At 40.6% G+C, this 18,852-nt stretch overlaps 2 protein-coding genes across 2 annotated transcripts; both read left to right on the top strand.

The window, feature by feature from the left end:
* The first annotated feature begins 4,234 nt into the window (after positions 1 to 4,234).
* Positions 4,235 to 12,139, top strand: LOC116314288 (ectonucleotide pyrophosphatase/phosphodiesterase family member 7-like). Its single transcript, XM_031732266.2, has 6 exons — positions 4,235 to 4,479; positions 4,911 to 5,056; positions 5,429 to 6,058; positions 8,378 to 8,612; positions 10,876 to 11,008; positions 11,204 to 12,139. Exons 1-6 carry the CDS (start codon positions 4,236 to 4,238, stop codon positions 11,259 to 11,261), a joined length of 1,446 nt encoding a protein of 481 aa, XP_031588126.2. The 5' UTR covers position 4,235; the 3' UTR covers positions 11,262 to 12,139.
* A 308-nt stretch (positions 12,140 to 12,447) lies between these two features.
* Positions 12,448 to 18,239, top strand: cbx2 (chromobox homolog 2 (Drosophila Pc class)). Its single transcript, XM_031732224.2, has 5 exons — positions 12,448 to 12,585; positions 12,682 to 12,725; positions 14,458 to 14,523; positions 14,715 to 14,784; positions 14,874 to 18,239. Exons 1-5 carry the CDS (start codon positions 12,514 to 12,516, stop codon positions 16,203 to 16,205), a joined length of 1,584 nt encoding a protein of 527 aa, XP_031588084.1. The 5' UTR covers positions 12,448 to 12,513; the 3' UTR covers positions 16,206 to 18,239.
* Positions 18,240 to 18,852: the final 613 nt, after the last annotated feature.

Below are 18,852 nucleotides of genomic sequence, written 5' to 3' on the forward strand. Positions count from 1 at the left end.
CAGTCTGACAAAGCGCTGACATAGACATTAGACAGTTAATGGCAACCAAAAGGATATTGAATTTGAATGAAAATGGTTGAATTTTTATTATTATTGTGATTTTTTTTTAAAGGAGCATTGAATGTGTCTTCACCTCGCTGTGAACCTCTGGGTCTGAGCCCTCTGCTGTCATTACATGTTGACCATTTGTGAGGAAAACACCGTACAGCATCAGTAACATTACACAGCTACATTAAAAAAAAAATACACACACGCACAAATACACATATAAACACACACCTTGCTCTGCCTTATTCAGTTTCAGCATGGCTGCCTGACAGGTGTGAAAGATTCCTCTCCTTGTAGCACCACGGTTATTATTCTGCTGCACCAGGAGCTGCCACCCCCCTTCACATCCAGTCCCTCTACTAAAATCTAGCCTGTTTCCCTGATAAGGCTGTTCCATGAGAAACTACTGGAGGCTGCCGGCCTGATACGCAATGCTTCAGCACACATCACAACATGCCTAATACTGTGTACCGCAATATTAAAACTACCTACCTAATATAAGTCCTCGTGGTGGCCCCCCAGCTTTGAAAGCACCTGAACAAGAGCCCAAAGGATGTTTGGTCTGATTGAGGTCTGGGGAACTGGGTGGACATTTGCACTTACCTCTTGTAGCTGGTACATGACAAAGAAAAATGGAAGTGTCAAAACAACATGTTTAATGTTGGATTTATGGTCCCAGACTGGTATCTGTTTGCTCTTTGGCCGTGCAGAAGGAAGCATTAGTGGTATTATTGCAACCACAGCAGACATGCTAGCATGCGGTACTTCAAAAAACCCAAGAGTGCTGAGCCAGCGGTTGTGGCGCTTTTCATAGATAAAATGCTTATTGGTTGACAAAGAAACAGGAAAGGAAGAAATAGTTCAGTTCACCACAAATACACTGAAGACGAAGAAGAAAAAAGAAAACAAAGGTCAGAAACGCACATGAAAAAGCACAATAGCTGCAATGGAACATTTTCATTGTTTTTAACACTTAGTTTCACTTCCCTTCAAAGATGTTCTGTGTGTATTTGCTTCGCTCGGCAGCAGGAGGAGCATTAAACTGTACATAAGAGCTAAAAGCAGCTATTTTACTGATAAGCAGGGGTTGGATATGACTGAAAACAACCTGTCAATCACAAGCAGTTAGCCAATAGTATACATTTGATATGGACCACAATAAGTGACCGAGGCCATGAAGGGTTAAGCACAATGGTCGGGGCCAAAGGTCGTTTTCCCTTCTCTGTAACTGCAGCTATTGTCCCCTGACATTTGACCACACAGCATGCAATTAATTTGCAAGAATGTAATGTCCTTATTGCTGCTTAGAGATGGTGGTGACTCTTAAAGCAGAGCCAACGGGAATCGACAAGTGATATCGATAATCGGAATAAATAAATTCTTATCAGTTCCCATCACTGCTCCGGTTCCTGCTTGTTTCATCTCGTGTGTACACATGAGTGTGTTTGTCTGCTGCTGTTTTAACTGGTTCAAGTAAAATATATTTACATTTACAATACATTTTAATATAAAAATGCAAATGTCCACCATCAAATGTGCAAAGTCTTGGTAAAGTGTTTAAATGTAAACATGGAAAAAGCCAGTGTTGAGTTGTATAGGCTTGCATTTGTAAGGCAAATCCTTTATCGCAGATGTAATCACGCTCAGGAAATGTTTGTATTTGTGGATTTCAACAACTTTGATTTGATTTGATCAGAACTACGGAGACTATGAACCATTTCAGTTCCTGAATAAACAGTTAACAGGACAAATCTGATTAATATTCTCCATCGTCACTCCAATTAACAACGTTAATGTTATGTTGTATCAAAGTGCTGCATTTGTAGCTGAGTGAGAAATGTAACAACACAGTGGACCTCCACTGGGCTTTTTCCTGCGGTTTCAACTTTACGCTTGGACTTAATTTCACGTAACCTGATAATAAGCCATTCATGCATTACAAGTTTGTTTGCTCACCATTCAAAACACATCGATCTGGGCACGCTGGCATGAACTTGATGGTCTACTTCCAGTCACAGCAGGGAAAGAAACAGCTTGCCATTCAAACCCAAAAGTGAGCAGAATACAGATGCAGTTAAGAATTTATTTTCACTTATAAAAGAGAGCACTGGTTGAGTTTATGTATTTTATATGTGGAGCTCACTCCACTTTCATTAGCAATTCTGATTTAAAAGTCAACATTTTGTAGCACTTCGAGAATTTCAAATGTTTTAACAGATATCTTGTTTGTGAAATGAGTTGTTGACTTTTCAACCTGACAATTACAAGAAAATGCAGAGATCTAAACATTTCTGGGGGAATGTGTTTCATTTGTGCATGGAAATGAAAAAATAACACAACTGCAAGCATTAGCTGTGTGTGCATTCTAGTTAAACTATTGTCATGGGACCACACAATTTGACATTTTATACAATGGCACCATTATTTCTGAGCTACAGAAAAAAATGCACATTAGGTGCAATATCTAATCTAATCCATCTACCCAATGTGTCTAATGATTTTGGGTCTGTGATAACATGTGTAATGTTTAATGTTGTTGAAGCATTCTTCTGCACCAAAAAATAGTTTTGGGATGATTTGTTTGTTTCTTATTTGATTCACATCCATCTGATTGGGTGATATATCCTTATGCGCTGCATTTACAGCTCTATGATGTTTTTTTTGCATACAGAGTGAAATTGCTCAGAGTGACACATCCAATAAAATACAGCAGCAGTGTGAGAGCATGTGGGAGTTTTTCCCTTCAGTTAAGTTGTCCCAAACTTAAAAAAACGAACCACGTTTTAATGCCCGAAGACAAGCTGACTTTTAAAAATTTGGGGGTTGAGGTTATGGTGACATATTCAGGAATTTGTAATATGTACTTTTCATTATCTAAGATTTCTTAAGGATGGGAAAGTGATATAAAAGTTAAACAAAAGTCAAAATTCCCACCAACATATGAACATTGCTAAAAGAAAGTCATGCTCCAACCCTGAGAAATGCCATGGTCTTATTCTGTGTACTGTTACTGCGTTTGCTATGACTCAACGAGTGCATTTGATTCTGCCTCTGTCTGGGGAAGGTGTTCTGCATGGTTGCGTATGGGCAGCAGGGAGTGCTAAAGGCAAAAAACTCACTTTTTCTCTTCAAGAAAATGTGAAGATCCCCACGGAAATTCCATACAGGACTGAGAGGGTCAGATGAAGTTTGCTCGCCCACCAAGTTCAGGGTGTGTGTGTTTGATAAAGTTCTCATAGCAGAGATCTGAGACTTTCCCCAGTCTCAGCAGTCCAAAACACTCATCCGAATCTTGCTGACAGCGGACGGCAAGCAGATAGAGTTAATATGAGAAAGCTAATGCATATGAATAAGGTAAATGAAAGCTGATGAATGTTATCCCTTATCTCCATAAAGATTAGACTATTCCCTTGAACCTCTGTCAAGGACACACACAATAAAGAACAAATTTGAAGAGTTAGCTTGTCTAGCAATTTGATGGACGTCGATAAGGTTACATCACAGTTATAGATATAACGTCTGGATGGGGACACCGGGTATGATCTGAACTAAAGCACCGATGAGGCTTCTGTTCATTTTTTAATAGTTTGTCCACCCTCATGGTCATTGCTGAAAGAAATCTATGTAGATTTCTAAAGACCTTATAACAATATCCTGGAGCTATATAAACATTAGAGTTATTAAAATGAATATGTCTATTAGGGTCTTTTCTTCCCTTGAGTCTACTGCTATCTGACGAGGATATATATACTCTCATTCTCCTCTTTATTTTCTTGGTGTCAGATCAATCATGCACCATCCCAACTCAAGGTGAAACCCATCAAAGTGTCATTCCCCCATTGTCAGTGATTCACAAGAAACTCCGACACACAGACGGGAAGGCAGACAAACAGAAAGACAGCATCAACAAGCGAGTTAGGGGGAAAACAAACAGCCGCGAGGCCCGGAGAGATTAATCTGCTTTACTGCAGTTCCTCAAGAGGAAAACTGGGGAACTTCTCTGAGAACACAACTCGCTGCCATAAAGTCAGCCCATAAACATCATGCAGAAAAGATTAGGTCGCTTCAATCACTGAGATAAGATAAGTTGGTGAAACTTTGCCCAGAAGTTACTGGGTTGACAAACCTCATGAGGTGGCTTTCCTTATGTAAATCAGAGTTTTAGCTGAGCGACAGAGTCGGCGCCTATGTTCACCATGATGTGGACCGCGAGTCTCTGCGTCCTCTGGGCCTCATCGGTCCTCGGAGCGCCGGTAAACAACGAGAGACAGAAGGTGCTGCTGGTCTCATTCGATGGTTTCCGGTGGGATTACGACCGTGATGTGGACACGCCGAACCTCGACCAAATGGCCAAGGACGGCGTCAAAGCCCAGTATGTCACCCCTCCTTACCTCACCATCACCAGCCCGACACACTTCACCCTCTTGACAGGTAAAGGGTTTCATTTTCTACAGCAGCACTGCTACTTGGCAGGGGATCTGCATATCATGACAGAGTAGCAACCGCTCTGAGTTTACTTTGCAAGTATCGAAAAAGCCACAGGAAAAAGGAATTAGTTGTAATTGAATGTCCCAGGGTCCAACGGCTTTTATAGCTGAGTAAGATGATTATGCTTGGATGACTGAGGGAAGAATTCTCTGCTCCTTTTTTTATTTTTTATTTTGACTCTCGAATCATCAGCGCCCACTAAAAGAAATTTAACTTCCTTGAAATTAAATTCCTCTAATCTCCGAAGTTGGTCGTAAGACCTTGTCCAAAAGCGTCATGCCACTCAGCCCGTTAAGTTGATAGAATTTTTAATGTGAATGTGTCACGCTATGAATAATGAGAGCAAGCCGACTGACAGCGATTCTCTTCTGCAGGCCGCTACATTGAGAATCACGGGGTAATCCACAACATGTTTTTCAACACAACCACCGGAGAGAAGAAGTCTTACTATCAGAGTCAGTTTGTGAATCAGTGGTGGGACAATGGCACTCTGCCTATCTGGATCACAGCACAGAGACAGGTCTGCGCAGCACAATTTCCATCTTATCACTGTGAGAGACTGTTTGCTGTTTACAGAAATAGAAACCATTTCTCTTGACAAAACACCTCTGAAGGCTCGCTGAATGATTTCAGGAAGATCACCGCAGTTATACTGCAAATAATTTTGCAGGCGTAGATGTTAACGGCATGCAAATGACAGCTGCTCTAAGTTTGCTTCAAAGGTTAAGCTGTAGGTTTAAGAAAATTAATCAAAATCCGGCTATTACTGATGTGCTTTCCTAGCATGTTGACCCACAGTATGAACAGATGTAGCTTTCACATACTTGTCAGCGTGTCAAGTGCATATGTCATGTTTATGTTAATGCGGCCTTGTTTTTTTCTAACCTTCCAGGGCCTAAAAGCTGGCTCTCTTCACTTTCCTGGCACAGCTTCCAGTTACCAGGGACAGGTTGCTATGCTGAAGGAAGTGGAGCCGCAGCTTTACGACTACAAGAACGAGACCGCTTGGCGAGAAAACACAGATAAAGTGATGAGCTGGTTCAGAGACCAGGACATGGACTTTGTTTCCTTATACTTTGGCGAGCCTGACGGTACAGGCCACAGATACGGTCCGGACTCTAATGAACGTAGAGAGATGGTCAAACAAGTGGACCGAACAGTGGGCTACATTCGGCAATCAGCTGAGCGACACGGGCTGACTCAACGCCTTAACATCATCATCACATCAGACCACGGCATGACCACCGTGTATCGTAACGGTCTGGTGGAGGAAATCACCCTGTCAGAGATCCCAGGCTTTTCATTCGGGGACCTGTCCTTCCACTTGGTGGACTACGGACCTTCCGGGATGCTGTTGCCCAAGCCGGGCAGGCTGGAGGCGGTGTACAATGCCTTGAAAGGGGCTCATCCACACCTCCACGTGTACAAGAAGGAGGACGTGCCAGAGCACCTTCGCTTTACTAAAAACGATCGCATCCTCCCCATCGTTTTATGGGCCGACCCTGGATACGTAATCAACGGGGTACGTTGACGGATGCTCAAATTGTGTCTTTCACCCTTTCACCTGACAAGCTGTCAGACAAGATCTTCAGCAGCAATCATACGTGCCAAATCTAACATTTACTCATGCCACGGCATCACATAGTGCCATTTTTGTGAGCAGCTGCTGTGTGGTACAACTGTACGCAGCAATATTTCCCTCAGAGAGATAACAAGCTCGAAAGTCCACATTAGGAAGTTGGAGCGGTGGAGAGTAAAGTTACAGGTTTATCAGCCAGGAGATGATAGTTTTGATTCTGTTTAGACCTTAGTCTTTTGCACTTTGTTGATTAGCTTCAGGGACTCTGAACATCCCCCGGGTCATAGGTATGAGGATCAGGGTTGAGGTTAAAATGAGCAGTTTGGTTAACATTAGCCCTTTATACAGGATTACTGCTTGTTTGGATCACCAAAAGGTTTTAACAGAAAAAAATGTAATGCCAAAATATATGAGACGTTATTTGAAATAATTTGCTTAGCATGAGGCTAAAACTGAACCCTAGACAGGTTGCTGGTGACCTCGGGGATGTCAAGACGTTAAAACCACTTGCTTAGAGTCAAGATATCATCAAGGCTGGCGTTACAGCATGCTGCTTTACAACAGTAAACATGCATATGAATAAAAGCAAACACAACCAAACTAGAACTAATAAGCCGGTGCATGAAAAGCAATGGCCTTTACAAAACTGCAACAATATGGTCATTTCATAGGTTTCCAGTGACTCGAGAAAGTTTACAACCACAAAAAAGTGTGGTAGCAATTCTAGCTCAGAGTTTTATACTTTTACAGCAGCCTGTAGATTTAAATTATGAAATGTAATTATGAGCGTGTGTTTCGGCTATTTTATAGAGTAACATGAAAGTAGTCTAACGAGCACGATAATGAATTTCTTTCTCCTTGGAGGATTTAAGTAACGGACTTACTTTTAAGAAAAATGTATAAATGTAATAATTACTTTTGAGTAATGACCCATACAATGGTCACAACAAAAAAGGGAAAGGTCTCCAACAGCACAAAATGAATTTGCACAAATGCAATGTCTTTGCTATAACTGTTACTGCTAGGCTATCAAAGCAAAGCTAATGAGACACAATTAAAATCGATAAATGATATCGATAACGGAATCTGAATCGATAAAGTCTAATCAGTTCCTCTCCCTTTTATTCACCCTCAACATAGATAGCTGACATTTGTTCTCATGCAACATGCTAAACTGCAAAGTGCAGCTTCAGCAAACATTCACACTTCTTGTTGTAACTTATTAACAACCAGGCAATTTATGTGATTATGACCTACGTAGGTGGTCATAAGGATTCTAAATGACAAGCACTTCTATAGCGATAAAGAGCCAGATTAATTATCTGTACATGCCATCTGGGCTTTTTTCTACAAATTTCCTCATTTCTTGACTACAGAAATAATTAAATTACTTAAATTCTGCTCATTGAAAATACTTAAACTGGGCTCTTTTCAGCCAGACGCAAGGAGTTAAATTCTAATCTTAGTACATTACAATTTTAATCAAGTGCATTTGCACGTCCTCAGGATAATCCAGGCCTTGCTGATGACATCCAGTACGCTCTCAAATGCTTCATGAAGCTATTCATGCCTCAAAATTCAAAATTAGCATTTTCATTTGGCTCTACACTCACTCAGTCACTCTGCTGTGCAGCAACTTTGCAAGCGAATGTGTCCATCAGTACTGAGAACCATTAAATCATAACTTAATTTAAAAGAGGAAATTTTAAAATTGTGGAATGTCCTAAAAACCCTGAAAAAGAGGAAAATCGATTTTTTTGAACCCAGTGACAAAATGGGTTAAATCCCAGGTCTGTATGTTGGGACTGGAAATTTGGCTCTTTGTTCCCTTCAGTTTTTTAAATACTCCTTTTAGTTTGATCCAAGAAAAAGGATAAAAATGTTGAGATGGTTACATAACATAAAGACAACTGTGTATTCTGAATTCTGGAAATGTGTTGGAAAACTACTATATATAACATTTAATTATGGAACCATTTCAAGTATTTCATGAAAATGAACATTTTCGAGCTGGATTAACATTCTCATTTAGGCATTATCACTGGTTGGCAGTAGTCACAAAGGGTGAAAGGGCTTTCATTGCACAGTGTAGACAATCCTCTTTCGCTTGGTCAATACCTCCCTCTGCTGACTGACTGAGAGTAGACCAATCTGGACGTCTGTTGAGGTTTTATTTTATTTGACTACCTTTTGAAAGTTAGATTCTAATTGAATCTATCAAACTGGGTCAAGAGAGTTATGTTATCCATCCTGTCCTTGCAGTATTTCCCAGTTCAATTCAACAAGGGAGAGCATGGCTATGACAACCAAGAGATGGACATGAAGCCTTTCTTCAGGGCAGTGGGTCCAGCGTTTCACAAAAACCTAAAGGTGGGGCCCTTTGAGACAGTGAACATCTACCCCTTGATGTGTCACATCCTGGGCATCGAGCCGGAGGTCAATGACGGCCATCTCAACGCCACCAAACACATGCTGGTTACTAGCACTGCTGCTCGAGGTGAGTTTATATCAGACTAATGAGTCTCTCCCCGTGGCACTGAAAGTGTGTCGCTCCAACACCTGCTCCTTCATTACTGGGCCGATCATCCATCATTTCTGACTTTAGTTGTGTCCAAATCAGATGTAGGGTTGCTATAGGTTACAACTACAAAGTACATCTGGTGTTCTCGAGGCAAGTTTGGAAACATTTTTTTTCCTCCAATGAAGTCTAAAGAGCTCATATATGAAAGAAAAGACTTAAAGAAAAGTAGAAAAGTTCACAAAAATCATATAATCTTCATAAAAACAGCAGAAATGGTCACCTTACTACTGCTTTTCTGCTTTTCAGTAATTTGATATTTTCAGCCCAAGGTCCAATGATTACTGATGAATACTAAAACATTAACGCAGGTTACAAATGTATCCTTTCATTTGGCTCTTAAAACAAAAGGGAAGAAATAACTGGTTAATTTGTTGATTTAATACACATTTGGTGTTTTAGTGAGTATCTGACTGGAAAAATGGCAAATGTGGGAGTGAGTCAGAATACACTACATAGTAATAAAGGAATATGTCAGCCAGAACAACTCACTGATGACTCATTGATGTGTTAAGTCAAAGTGAATCTCAAACATGTATCATCTAGCTGATGTAACAAGGTGAAGAAATGCTTATATCAAAACCAGATATAATTTAGTTAGAACAACCCACCTCTGATCATGATAATTATAACAATAATAATAATAATAATTCAATTATTCACATGTTGGTGTGTCTACTATCTGGTATCATCAAACTAAGGTAAGATACTAGATGTTATCGATATGCTCACATATTTTTTTCAGCGGTCACGAACACTAAAAGCTGATTGGCTCACTTACATTAATGTGTGACGTAATAATGAAGTCATCAGGTCAGGATGCACTTAGTTTCTTGACCTTTCAGCGACCCACAAACAATCCTGCTTTCTTTAAAATATTTGTTTCATTCAGAATATCTGTGCTGTTGCTTTTATTCAATTTTTATTATTGTTGTTTCTATTAAAAATTAGGTTAATATTAACAATAAATAACAATATGACCTGTTTGACATAATAGGATTTTTTTTTCCCCAATTTGGGCCGACCCAAAACTTGTCAGGCTTGCTATGAAAACTCAGGAAATTTTATAAAAATAGATATCTAACCAGTTAAAACTTGGCCTAGAATTCAACAACTTGTATTATTTTTTTTTATGTACACACCCTCTGCCAAGAAAATGCAGTATGGCTGCTTCTGTAATTGTGTTGACTTGTACTGACTGGTAAAATTAACAAATAAAAATTAATTTTTACATTTTAAATTCACCTTTACACAAAAAAGGTTATCAGCAAAGGTAGGCAGTGGACCAAACCACTGAAGCATTTACAGGGGAAGTCCGTTTTTTAAAACCTGATACGCAAAGTGTTCAGTGCATGTTTATTATATCAGTGACTTTATATTTATAATAACGGTTTGAGGAGGACGACACTGTTTTTCCCTGACAAACACTTTCTTCAGTCCTTACCACTGCAGTCTCCTCCCCCTTTAGCCACACCCCTAGAATGGTCACCACATAGATAACTGTTATGCTGGATAGCCATTAATACGCACCTATGTAATCTTTTTCTTAAACACCATTGCCTGCTGGCTTTTATGAAATATATCAGATCCATATTTTGTGCTTGACAAGAGTGAGAATAAAGTCATCACTGAACTAGCGAGCAAACAAGACACAAGCAGACAAGTTAAGTTAGCAAGACATGCAGATATAAACACACAAATACAAAAGTTATAATATGTGGTTTATAACAGTATACTGTTTTTACCCCAAACAATGATCCTTTCTTAAATCTACCCAAGTACTTCTGTTGCTCAAACAGAATCAAACTGTGACCAAAAACTAAAGTTATAGAAGAAATCTAAGGATATTGGCCCACACCATTTTTCACACCATGTGATGAGGCACATAATCAATAGTGGGTCAACGACCCTCCATAAGGGACAGCTCCCACTAGGGCTTAAATACCTGGGTCTCTTCAGCATTTGGTCTTATGACTGAAGAAGAAACTTAAAGAAGTCAAGGCGCTTTCCTTTCCAAGCTCCATGACCGGGATGTCTTTGAGCTTTGAAAGCAAATAAAAATCGATACAATTAAATAACACTAACATTTTTTTATGTCAGTGCAAAAATATTAAAGCAAAAGGCTTCATAAAAAATTAAATCTTCAATGTGTGAATGAGTTTGTTTTTCTTTCTTCTTTCAGCTGAAAGTAGTTCACACAGGAAGTACATGAAAAACGCCTTCACTGGACTGGCTGCGGTAGCTGGATTTCTTGTCATAGTGTTTGCAGCAGCAGTGGTCCAACGACTACTCAAGCAGAAACGCAAGACAAAAAGGTAATGACTTACTCATTCAAAACTGTTATACATCCCAGAGAAATAAAAGTTAAATCTATATTTTATTAACATCTGTTGATACATTTGTGTTGATGCCACTTTATTTTATTATGTGTATTTATTATTGTATATGTTATTTTATTATGTGTACAATAAAAATGCGGCCAGTAAAATTTCTTTACTTCTGTGTTTCAGATCAGGAAGTTTGAGAGATCTTCCTGAAAAAGAAGATGCACATCAAACTTCATTTTGAACATCACAATAAAGAAGAGAGATTTAAAAGCAGCTCCCTGTGGACGGACCTTCTGGATGATTCTCTTTCATGGCGAATTGCATTAGAACCCAAAGAGCAGTGTGTAAATTATTATTTAAGCTATTTTCAAACAATACAAAGTGACAAGAGAAGGATCGGAACAAGTTTAACTGGAGATGTCCTGGTTTATGTATGAATGAAGAACGTTTAGGTCTTTTTCAAACCTGCTGTAATTAAATGGGAGTAAACATCCATAAGCAGTGCTGTGTTGGGACACTGGAATATAAACATCTGAGACCATTAACGTAACGTTATATTACTTTTATGTACTAAATAAACATAAAAGCCATAAAGCAAAACGAGGTGTTGGGGCGAGGCTGTGAGCAATTAAATTAGGATCAAACGTGCTGAGAACAAAGTAGCGATCATCATATTAAGGCCATCACGTCTCTACTTTCATTTAAAGAAGTGAATACACGTCTACGGTGGCTGCCAAGTGACATATTTTGAGGAACTATATACTCATCAGTTGCCGCCTCTCCTCGGATAAAAATCTCAAGTTAAACACGGATGCTCAACACTTCCGGTTGCAGCTTTCAACATAAATGTAAACCCTCTGGGTTTTTATATTGTCTATATATCAAAAGTTCAAATATATATTTTGACTTTAATTTCCCTTGCACAGCTAAAAATGTACGCCAGAACTGTTTAGTTCTCATTAGCTGAGCCCTCATTTTTTTTTCTTTTTAGCATAACATTTAAGACTTGTATATAGAACACTTTAATCAACATGCTGCCCTTTACACTTGTACTACATGAACTGATTATTTAACTGGTTTACTTGCTTGAGTTTGTTTCTTGTCTAAACCTTGTTAAAATAAATCTTGTGCGTAAAATTCATCAAATAAAATATTCTATTATGAAATTTTTGTGTGCATTTTATTTATATTCTGACTCTTCAAGTTTTTAATTCTGTTTTTTTTTTCTTGATATTTTTTGCATTCATGGTAAGCGCAGTTTGTCCCATTAGATAAGTCTGGATGCTTTAAAAAATGACACATACAACTTTAATTTTTTTAACCTGCGGGATAACAAATTGAAACTTGCCCTCTGGCTAAATTTTGGCGCTCGGGCGTTCTTTTATTTTGAAGGCGGGCCCTTGGGCATCCGGTTTGGTCCCAGCGTAATTCCGCCGTGCGGGCGCCGCGCTGTTCTTTTGATAAAGGATTCTTATGCAAGGGCGAAGGCAGACATGGAGGAACTGAGCGCCGTGGGAGAGCAGGTTTTTGATGCGGAATGCATCTTAAACAAACGGATGAGAAAGGTCAGCGCTGTGAAACCGCGGTGTTAGATTTTATCCACGTATTTTTCCTCCTGTTTTACAAACGGTCTGTTTCTCTTTTGGGGGGTTTTCTTTCAGGGAAAGTTGGAGTTTCTCGTCAAGTGGAGGGGATGGTCATCCAAGTAAGTACAAGTGGTGCTGCTCCGGCCGAAACAATGAAAACAACAACAGCGTGTCGCTTGTTGCTTTTAGCTAAACCCCAACTTTCTTTTTATTTTTGAAAAATAAATAAAAGCACAAGAATCCAATTTTCAACAACAGTAAAATGAAACTCCGTGTTTTCCACCTGAGGGTTTTACACAATACACATTTGCTTCCTTTTGTTCGATATTTACGTTTTGGAAGTTAGCGGATAGCCGAAGAAAATACTTTAGAGCTTATTCAGCTTTTCACACATCAGCTTATTCATTTGAGTTATGACGTTGGCTGATTTTATTCATCGGTTTTAAGTTTATCTTTTTTATATCTTTGACGCGGACTGGGGCATCCTAAATTCAGCTAAATTCACGATGGTTACTTGATATTGGATTTAAATGTATATATATAAGTATTTCTCTGTGCTGTTCCACTCGAAGTGTGTGTTATACGTGCATGTTTGTGCATGTAAATCTCCACTACGCCTTCATTTCTTGTCACTTGCCCTCTCTGTTCACTTCACATTGTTGCTGTAATCCACCATCAATGCACACTGTTGCCTGCCAGCTCCATGGCTTTCTGTTAGAACCACATCCTTTGTGTGTGTGTGTGTGTGTGTGTGTGTGCGTGCGCAACGAAAGGGTGGGGGTTGATTATTTCACTGGTGACTGCAGATCAGAATAGGCCATTCACCAGCTCCTGATAAAGCGAGTGGTCATTAGACGTGTGTGTGATCATTGAAAAGGCCTGTTTTCAGTTTGTTTCTGCCCATTTAGTTATTTTCTCCTCAATTTATGCTCACTATCAAATTATTAGTCACTGAATGGGGCCACTGATGCAGCCACACTCAGGAATCAAGCTAACAGACGCTCAAACTTCAGATTCAGATATAAGATTGAAAAACAAACAAGAACAACACCACAATGAGCAAATTCATTAACTCAGCAGTGCAACAGTCAGCCCTTGACATCGTGTGCAGGCACCACCAACAAAGCTCTGCAAAACAAAGTTATTTGTGTTGATGGAAAAAAGAAAATCTTCATTCTGTATTTTTACAACTTCTCACTCATGTTGGTAACCTCCATGACCCAAAATAATGCACTTACTTCCTGCCTCAACAAACACACATGTGCTTGTTGTGGAAACAAAAGAAGGGAAAAAAACTGATTCAGTGTAGTACCTAAAGTCAGCAGTTTGATTGATGCCTCACGTATGGTGTGATGTATAGAATTGATTAGATTTTTAACTTTTACCCTTTATAGATTACGTATCTGTCATCCACTGGCCCAGTCGTTATTACTCTTTAATAAACACACAGTTTTTGTAGCTGAATGCAGTACAGACAGGTCTTCACTCTACATATTAAGATATTGTTTACTAATTGGCATTTTATGACTTTGTGGTTACACGGGTCTGTTTATCTGTATAAAGCCAAGCTGTCACCAGCTGTAGTGTTGTTTTAATCTCCCGAGTATTAGATTTCTGTTCTCGTCCTGTTTTGAGCTCACCTGAGAGGTCTTTAAATAAAGTGAGCGACTGCCTGTACTCAGTTTATGGCTGCTAGAACAACAGAGTCCTGTGTTCCTCAATGAATGGACTCTGTTGAAAGGTCGTTTTCTAAATCTGGAAGCACTACTCAAACTGTAGAGTACCTTTAGTTTTTGATTTGGATTAACACTAAAATGTGTGTTAATGTTTCGCCACGTCTGCTCATTTCAGACACAACAGCTGGGAGCCCCAAGAAAATATCCTCGACCCGAGACTGCTGGCTGCATTCAACAAGAAGTAAGTGTCTACATTAAGATTTACCGCACTTTCAAGTTTGCCGTGTTACGTGATGCTGTAGTTGTTGCAGTCGTAACCATTTAAAACACACAACATTAATATGAAATATGTTACAAATTCATACCACTTTAATAATTGTCACACAGCCATCTTTGATGACTCCTTGTGTCATGTTTGCTGACGTATTACAGAGAGCAGGAAAAGGAGCTTCTGCTGCGTAAAAGAGGGAAGAGGCCCAGAGGACGGCCTCGGAAAATCCTTGTAAGTTTAATTCAAAAGATAATTCTGATTTTTTGCAGGATTAAGTCCCGAACAGACCATCTAACATTCCCTTCTTATTAAAAACGTAGGAAAACATGCCTGAAGCTCCAAAGTCGAGCAGCTCCTCGTCTGGCTCGTCGTCATCCTCGTCCGATTCCTCATCTTCGTGCTCCTCTTCCTCGTCGTCCTCGGATGATGACGATGACGACAACGGCCAAGTTAAACAAGTCAGCCCAAGCGTGAGAACGAGAGAGCTGAATCCTGTCCCTCAGAAGAAGGCACAGATAGTCATGGCGAAACAGGAGCCCCCCAAGAAACGGAGCAGGAAACCTCCGCCCTCCGAAGTGAAGGAGTTCCAGCAGAACAAGGGCCCGCGCAAGACAGCCAAAGATACGGATATTCCAGGAGCAATCAAGAAGCCGGTTCACCCGGCCAGCTTTACCTTCATGGGTTTCCACCGGGGCTCAGCCAGGGATACGGTGGGTGGTCCGAACAGAAGCTCCCTCGCCCAGGTCGGTGCTGTTAAAAACTCCTTGAGCTCTGTGGAATCTGGCAGGCCGTTGGTCCAGCCTTCCTCTCTCCCGCTGAACAAGTCCAGCCAAAGCAGAAATGTCACAGAGAGTAAACTTCCCGTCTCCGGTATGAGCAGCGGGACAAGCCTGGATTTAAAAGCAGCTCCTGTTAAATCAAAAGGCGTAGCAGCGCTGAATCTGAATACATCCAAACACCCCATTCAAGGAACCACTCAGCATACACTAAGCTCCCCTAATGGACAAAAGAAACCTCCGGCCCCTGTGATGACACCGCAGCGGACACCCGGTGCTAAAACAGCGGCGTCCTTGCCATCTAACAACGTCTCCTCCAATCAGGGCCTTCAGCCCCTCAACCTGCAGAACAAACTGGTGCAAAGCAATGATGCTCCTGGAAACGGCACGGCGCCAGTGTCAGGCCCCAGAAATGCTGCAAACCCAGCACGGAAACCTGTGACACAAAATCCAGAGTGTAATCCCCCAAAGAGTCCCGCGACCCCCGGAAGACTGCAGGCCAGAAAAACACAGCCCGGCACAGACAAGGTCAGAGAGGTGAACGACATCCAGGCCTCGAGAGTCCAAGGAAGGCTGGAGAGGAGTGGCGTGCATAAATCCCCCACAGACGTCCAGAGCCAGCAGGACAGGTCGGCCTCTAAAGACGGCAAAAAAGCCAAAATGAACGAGATGAGCACGGGAGAGGAGGAGAGCAGCTCCGACTCGGACCAGGATTCTTCCTACGCCGGACAGGTAGCTGTCCAGGGCCAGGACTGGAAGCCTACGCGAAGCCTGATCGAACACGTGTTCGTAACGGATGTCACCGCTAATCTGGTTACCGTCACAGTCAAGGAGTCGCCGACCAGCGTGGGCTTCTTCAGCATTCGCAACTGTTGATTTGACTGCAAACCGGAGCAAACGGAGTGGATTCAAGTTCTGAGACAACTGGAGAAACACCAGGGAGTGAATGAATGAATGAGTGGGTCAATTTGTTCTTTATCTTTTTGTAGTCAACGATAGACTGAGGTATTAAAAAATCATTTATTGATAGTAATTATTTATTTGCGCATGTAAAAAAACAAAAACAAAAAACATCAAACTTGATAAAAATCCTTTCCCCTTGTGAGCGGTTCATCAAAATCACATTTAGCTGTGAGCTAAGATAGCAACGCCCCCCCACGGGCGGCTGAATCGGTGCAAAACATTAGCGCTCACACATTTATCCACATTGATCTTGTGTGTGTGTTTGAGGTATCCTCTGCTTTGTTACATAACAGCAGATAGAAGGAATGTCTTTATGAAGAAATTATGAAAGGCTGGTGTGAGCAGGAGGTCTAGCTTCTTTTATGGATAGCTCATTTAGGTTTGAATAATCTCTTAATGTTGTGAATCCATGTCGTTATAGCTCAGCCAGTTTAAATCTTAGCGTTGAGTCGATAGGGTTTATTTTTGTAACGTTTCTGAAATTAGCTACCTCTTGTTTGTTCATTTCTTTGGGAAAAAATCTCTCCAGGGTATATCATCATTGTGTTTATATATATTTTTATATAGGTCTCAATGTATTGGACTTTGATGCTGTTTAATTTCTGTGTACTAAAAAAAAGAAAACCCCGCATCTGTACTGGCTCCACATGCTGTTGAACTGTGCGCACCATTATCACCTCAAAGAGAAGTTTCATTCCACAATGTAGCCGGTTTATCAGCGCACTTTTCCAAATGGGCTGAAGCATGCACAGTCAGATACAGTATCTCCGTTTCCCCTCCGACGCTCAGATAAGACTCGGCCCCAGCTGAGGTTCGCTCTTCTTCCTTTGCACCGCTTCCACGAGATATTCACCAGCGACTTGCGTCTTCTGTGACTTGAAATCTTTGAGGAAAGCGGTCTTGTTGCAAAGATCGCGGGCCGCACACCTGAGGACCCGAGCCTTTCAGACGCACCGGAAAAGGTCAGGCATGGACAGCTTAACGACAGATGACCGCAAAACACCAGGTTTTATCAAGTGTGTACTGGTGTTTCAAAACCGGTGCCTAGTACTGAAAGGGCTTTTTTTTTCTGTTTCGTTTTTTCCTGTTACTTGCAGCTGTGGTCTTCTCATTTCACCCCTCGTGCATGGGTTCAGGAGCTGCAGGCTCGGCCTCCCAGAGGGGGGAAAAAAAAGGGGGTCTGTCTGATGTAACGGAAAAGAAACCGCAACAGTGTGCGCTACTTTCTGCTCCCTCGAGAGGAGTTCAGCAACAAAGCACTTCGTCTGAACTCTTGTGTCTAATCCTGCTCTGCAGACTGTGCCTTTCTTTCTCTCAGACTAAACACAAAGGCATTACCCCAAAGATAGCTAGAATTTCAGGTTGTTCAATAAAGGAGTTCTCCTGAGCATCCACTGGAGACTACACTGTTTCTGTTTCCTCGTCTGTATTCTTGTGAAACTGGAAGGGGAAAGAAAAGCCCTGCTGGATGACCTATTACAGATGTAAAGACGAGAAATATTTGGGGCCTAATTGGAACCATACGAGTGGTGTAGGTGCAGTTTACAGAAGTAGATTGCACTCAGCATCAACTTTTGTTGCATGTGTAATAGGTACATTTGTGGGTTTAGGGTCTTCTTCTTCATGTAGCTGCAGCACACTGTATACAATGTAAAGCAATGTACCACAGACTGGGTGTGATATCTGGTGTAATCAGCACCGTGTGATAGACTACGGGGTAATGCAAGGTGTTAATATGACTTCTTATGTTTTTATATTTACTTGTTTTATTGATAAAGGAACTTTTCATATACATTTTGCCATTTTTTTAGATTACTAACCGTCTCCATTGAATGTTTTCCTTACTATTTATTTCAAATTAAAAGCCTTTTGGGGATAGCACAGTGTCATAAATCCTTGTATTGTACCACTTGTCAAAGTGACTAATAAAAAGGTACAAACTTTTCAGTCTGGCTCGGGGTTTTCTTTCATTTATCAGATAAGACGAGACATTTCGTGGCGTTGGCTGCTTTGCTTTATATTTATATAAATTTAACATCGCAGTTTCAGACAAATCCCAACATTAAACTCAGAGTTAATAATGCTATTTTTCTACCATTTTCTTTTCTTCTTGCCATGCAACCAAATTGAAATCCTCAGGCCAATGTTAGAGGACTTATTAGGTGTTGCCCTAAATTAAAAAATCAGTGAAAGAAGCCAGAAAAAGAAACAATTCTATACATTTACAGTTTTCTATCACTTTCTCTTGATGCAGAGGAGACATTCAGAGTTTATAACAATTTAAAAAATGCACATGCGAGTCTGCAAATCTCTCCACTGCAGGAGCCCAACACAAGTCCTGTGCACAACTATTATAACAACCACTAGATGGTGCTGTTGCATTTGAAGGTGCGTGCACCTGAGAGTTCATCAGTGTCTTAATTAGCAATAATTGTAACGAGTTTGTTGGTTTGTTTACATGCTTCCACTTGAATACAGTGACCTTAATACATCAAAAATTAAATCTTTAAATAAGTTAATCATAAAATCAGAAATGACATTCTCTTTAAAAATCAGGCCA

Source organism: Oreochromis aureus, linkage group 4 (genome assembly GCF_013358895.1).
Source record: "Oreochromis aureus strain Israel breed Guangdong linkage group 4, ZZ_aureus, whole genome shotgun sequence".
Classification (NCBI taxonomy): Eukaryota; Metazoa; Chordata; class Actinopteri; order Cichliformes; family Cichlidae; genus Oreochromis; species Oreochromis aureus.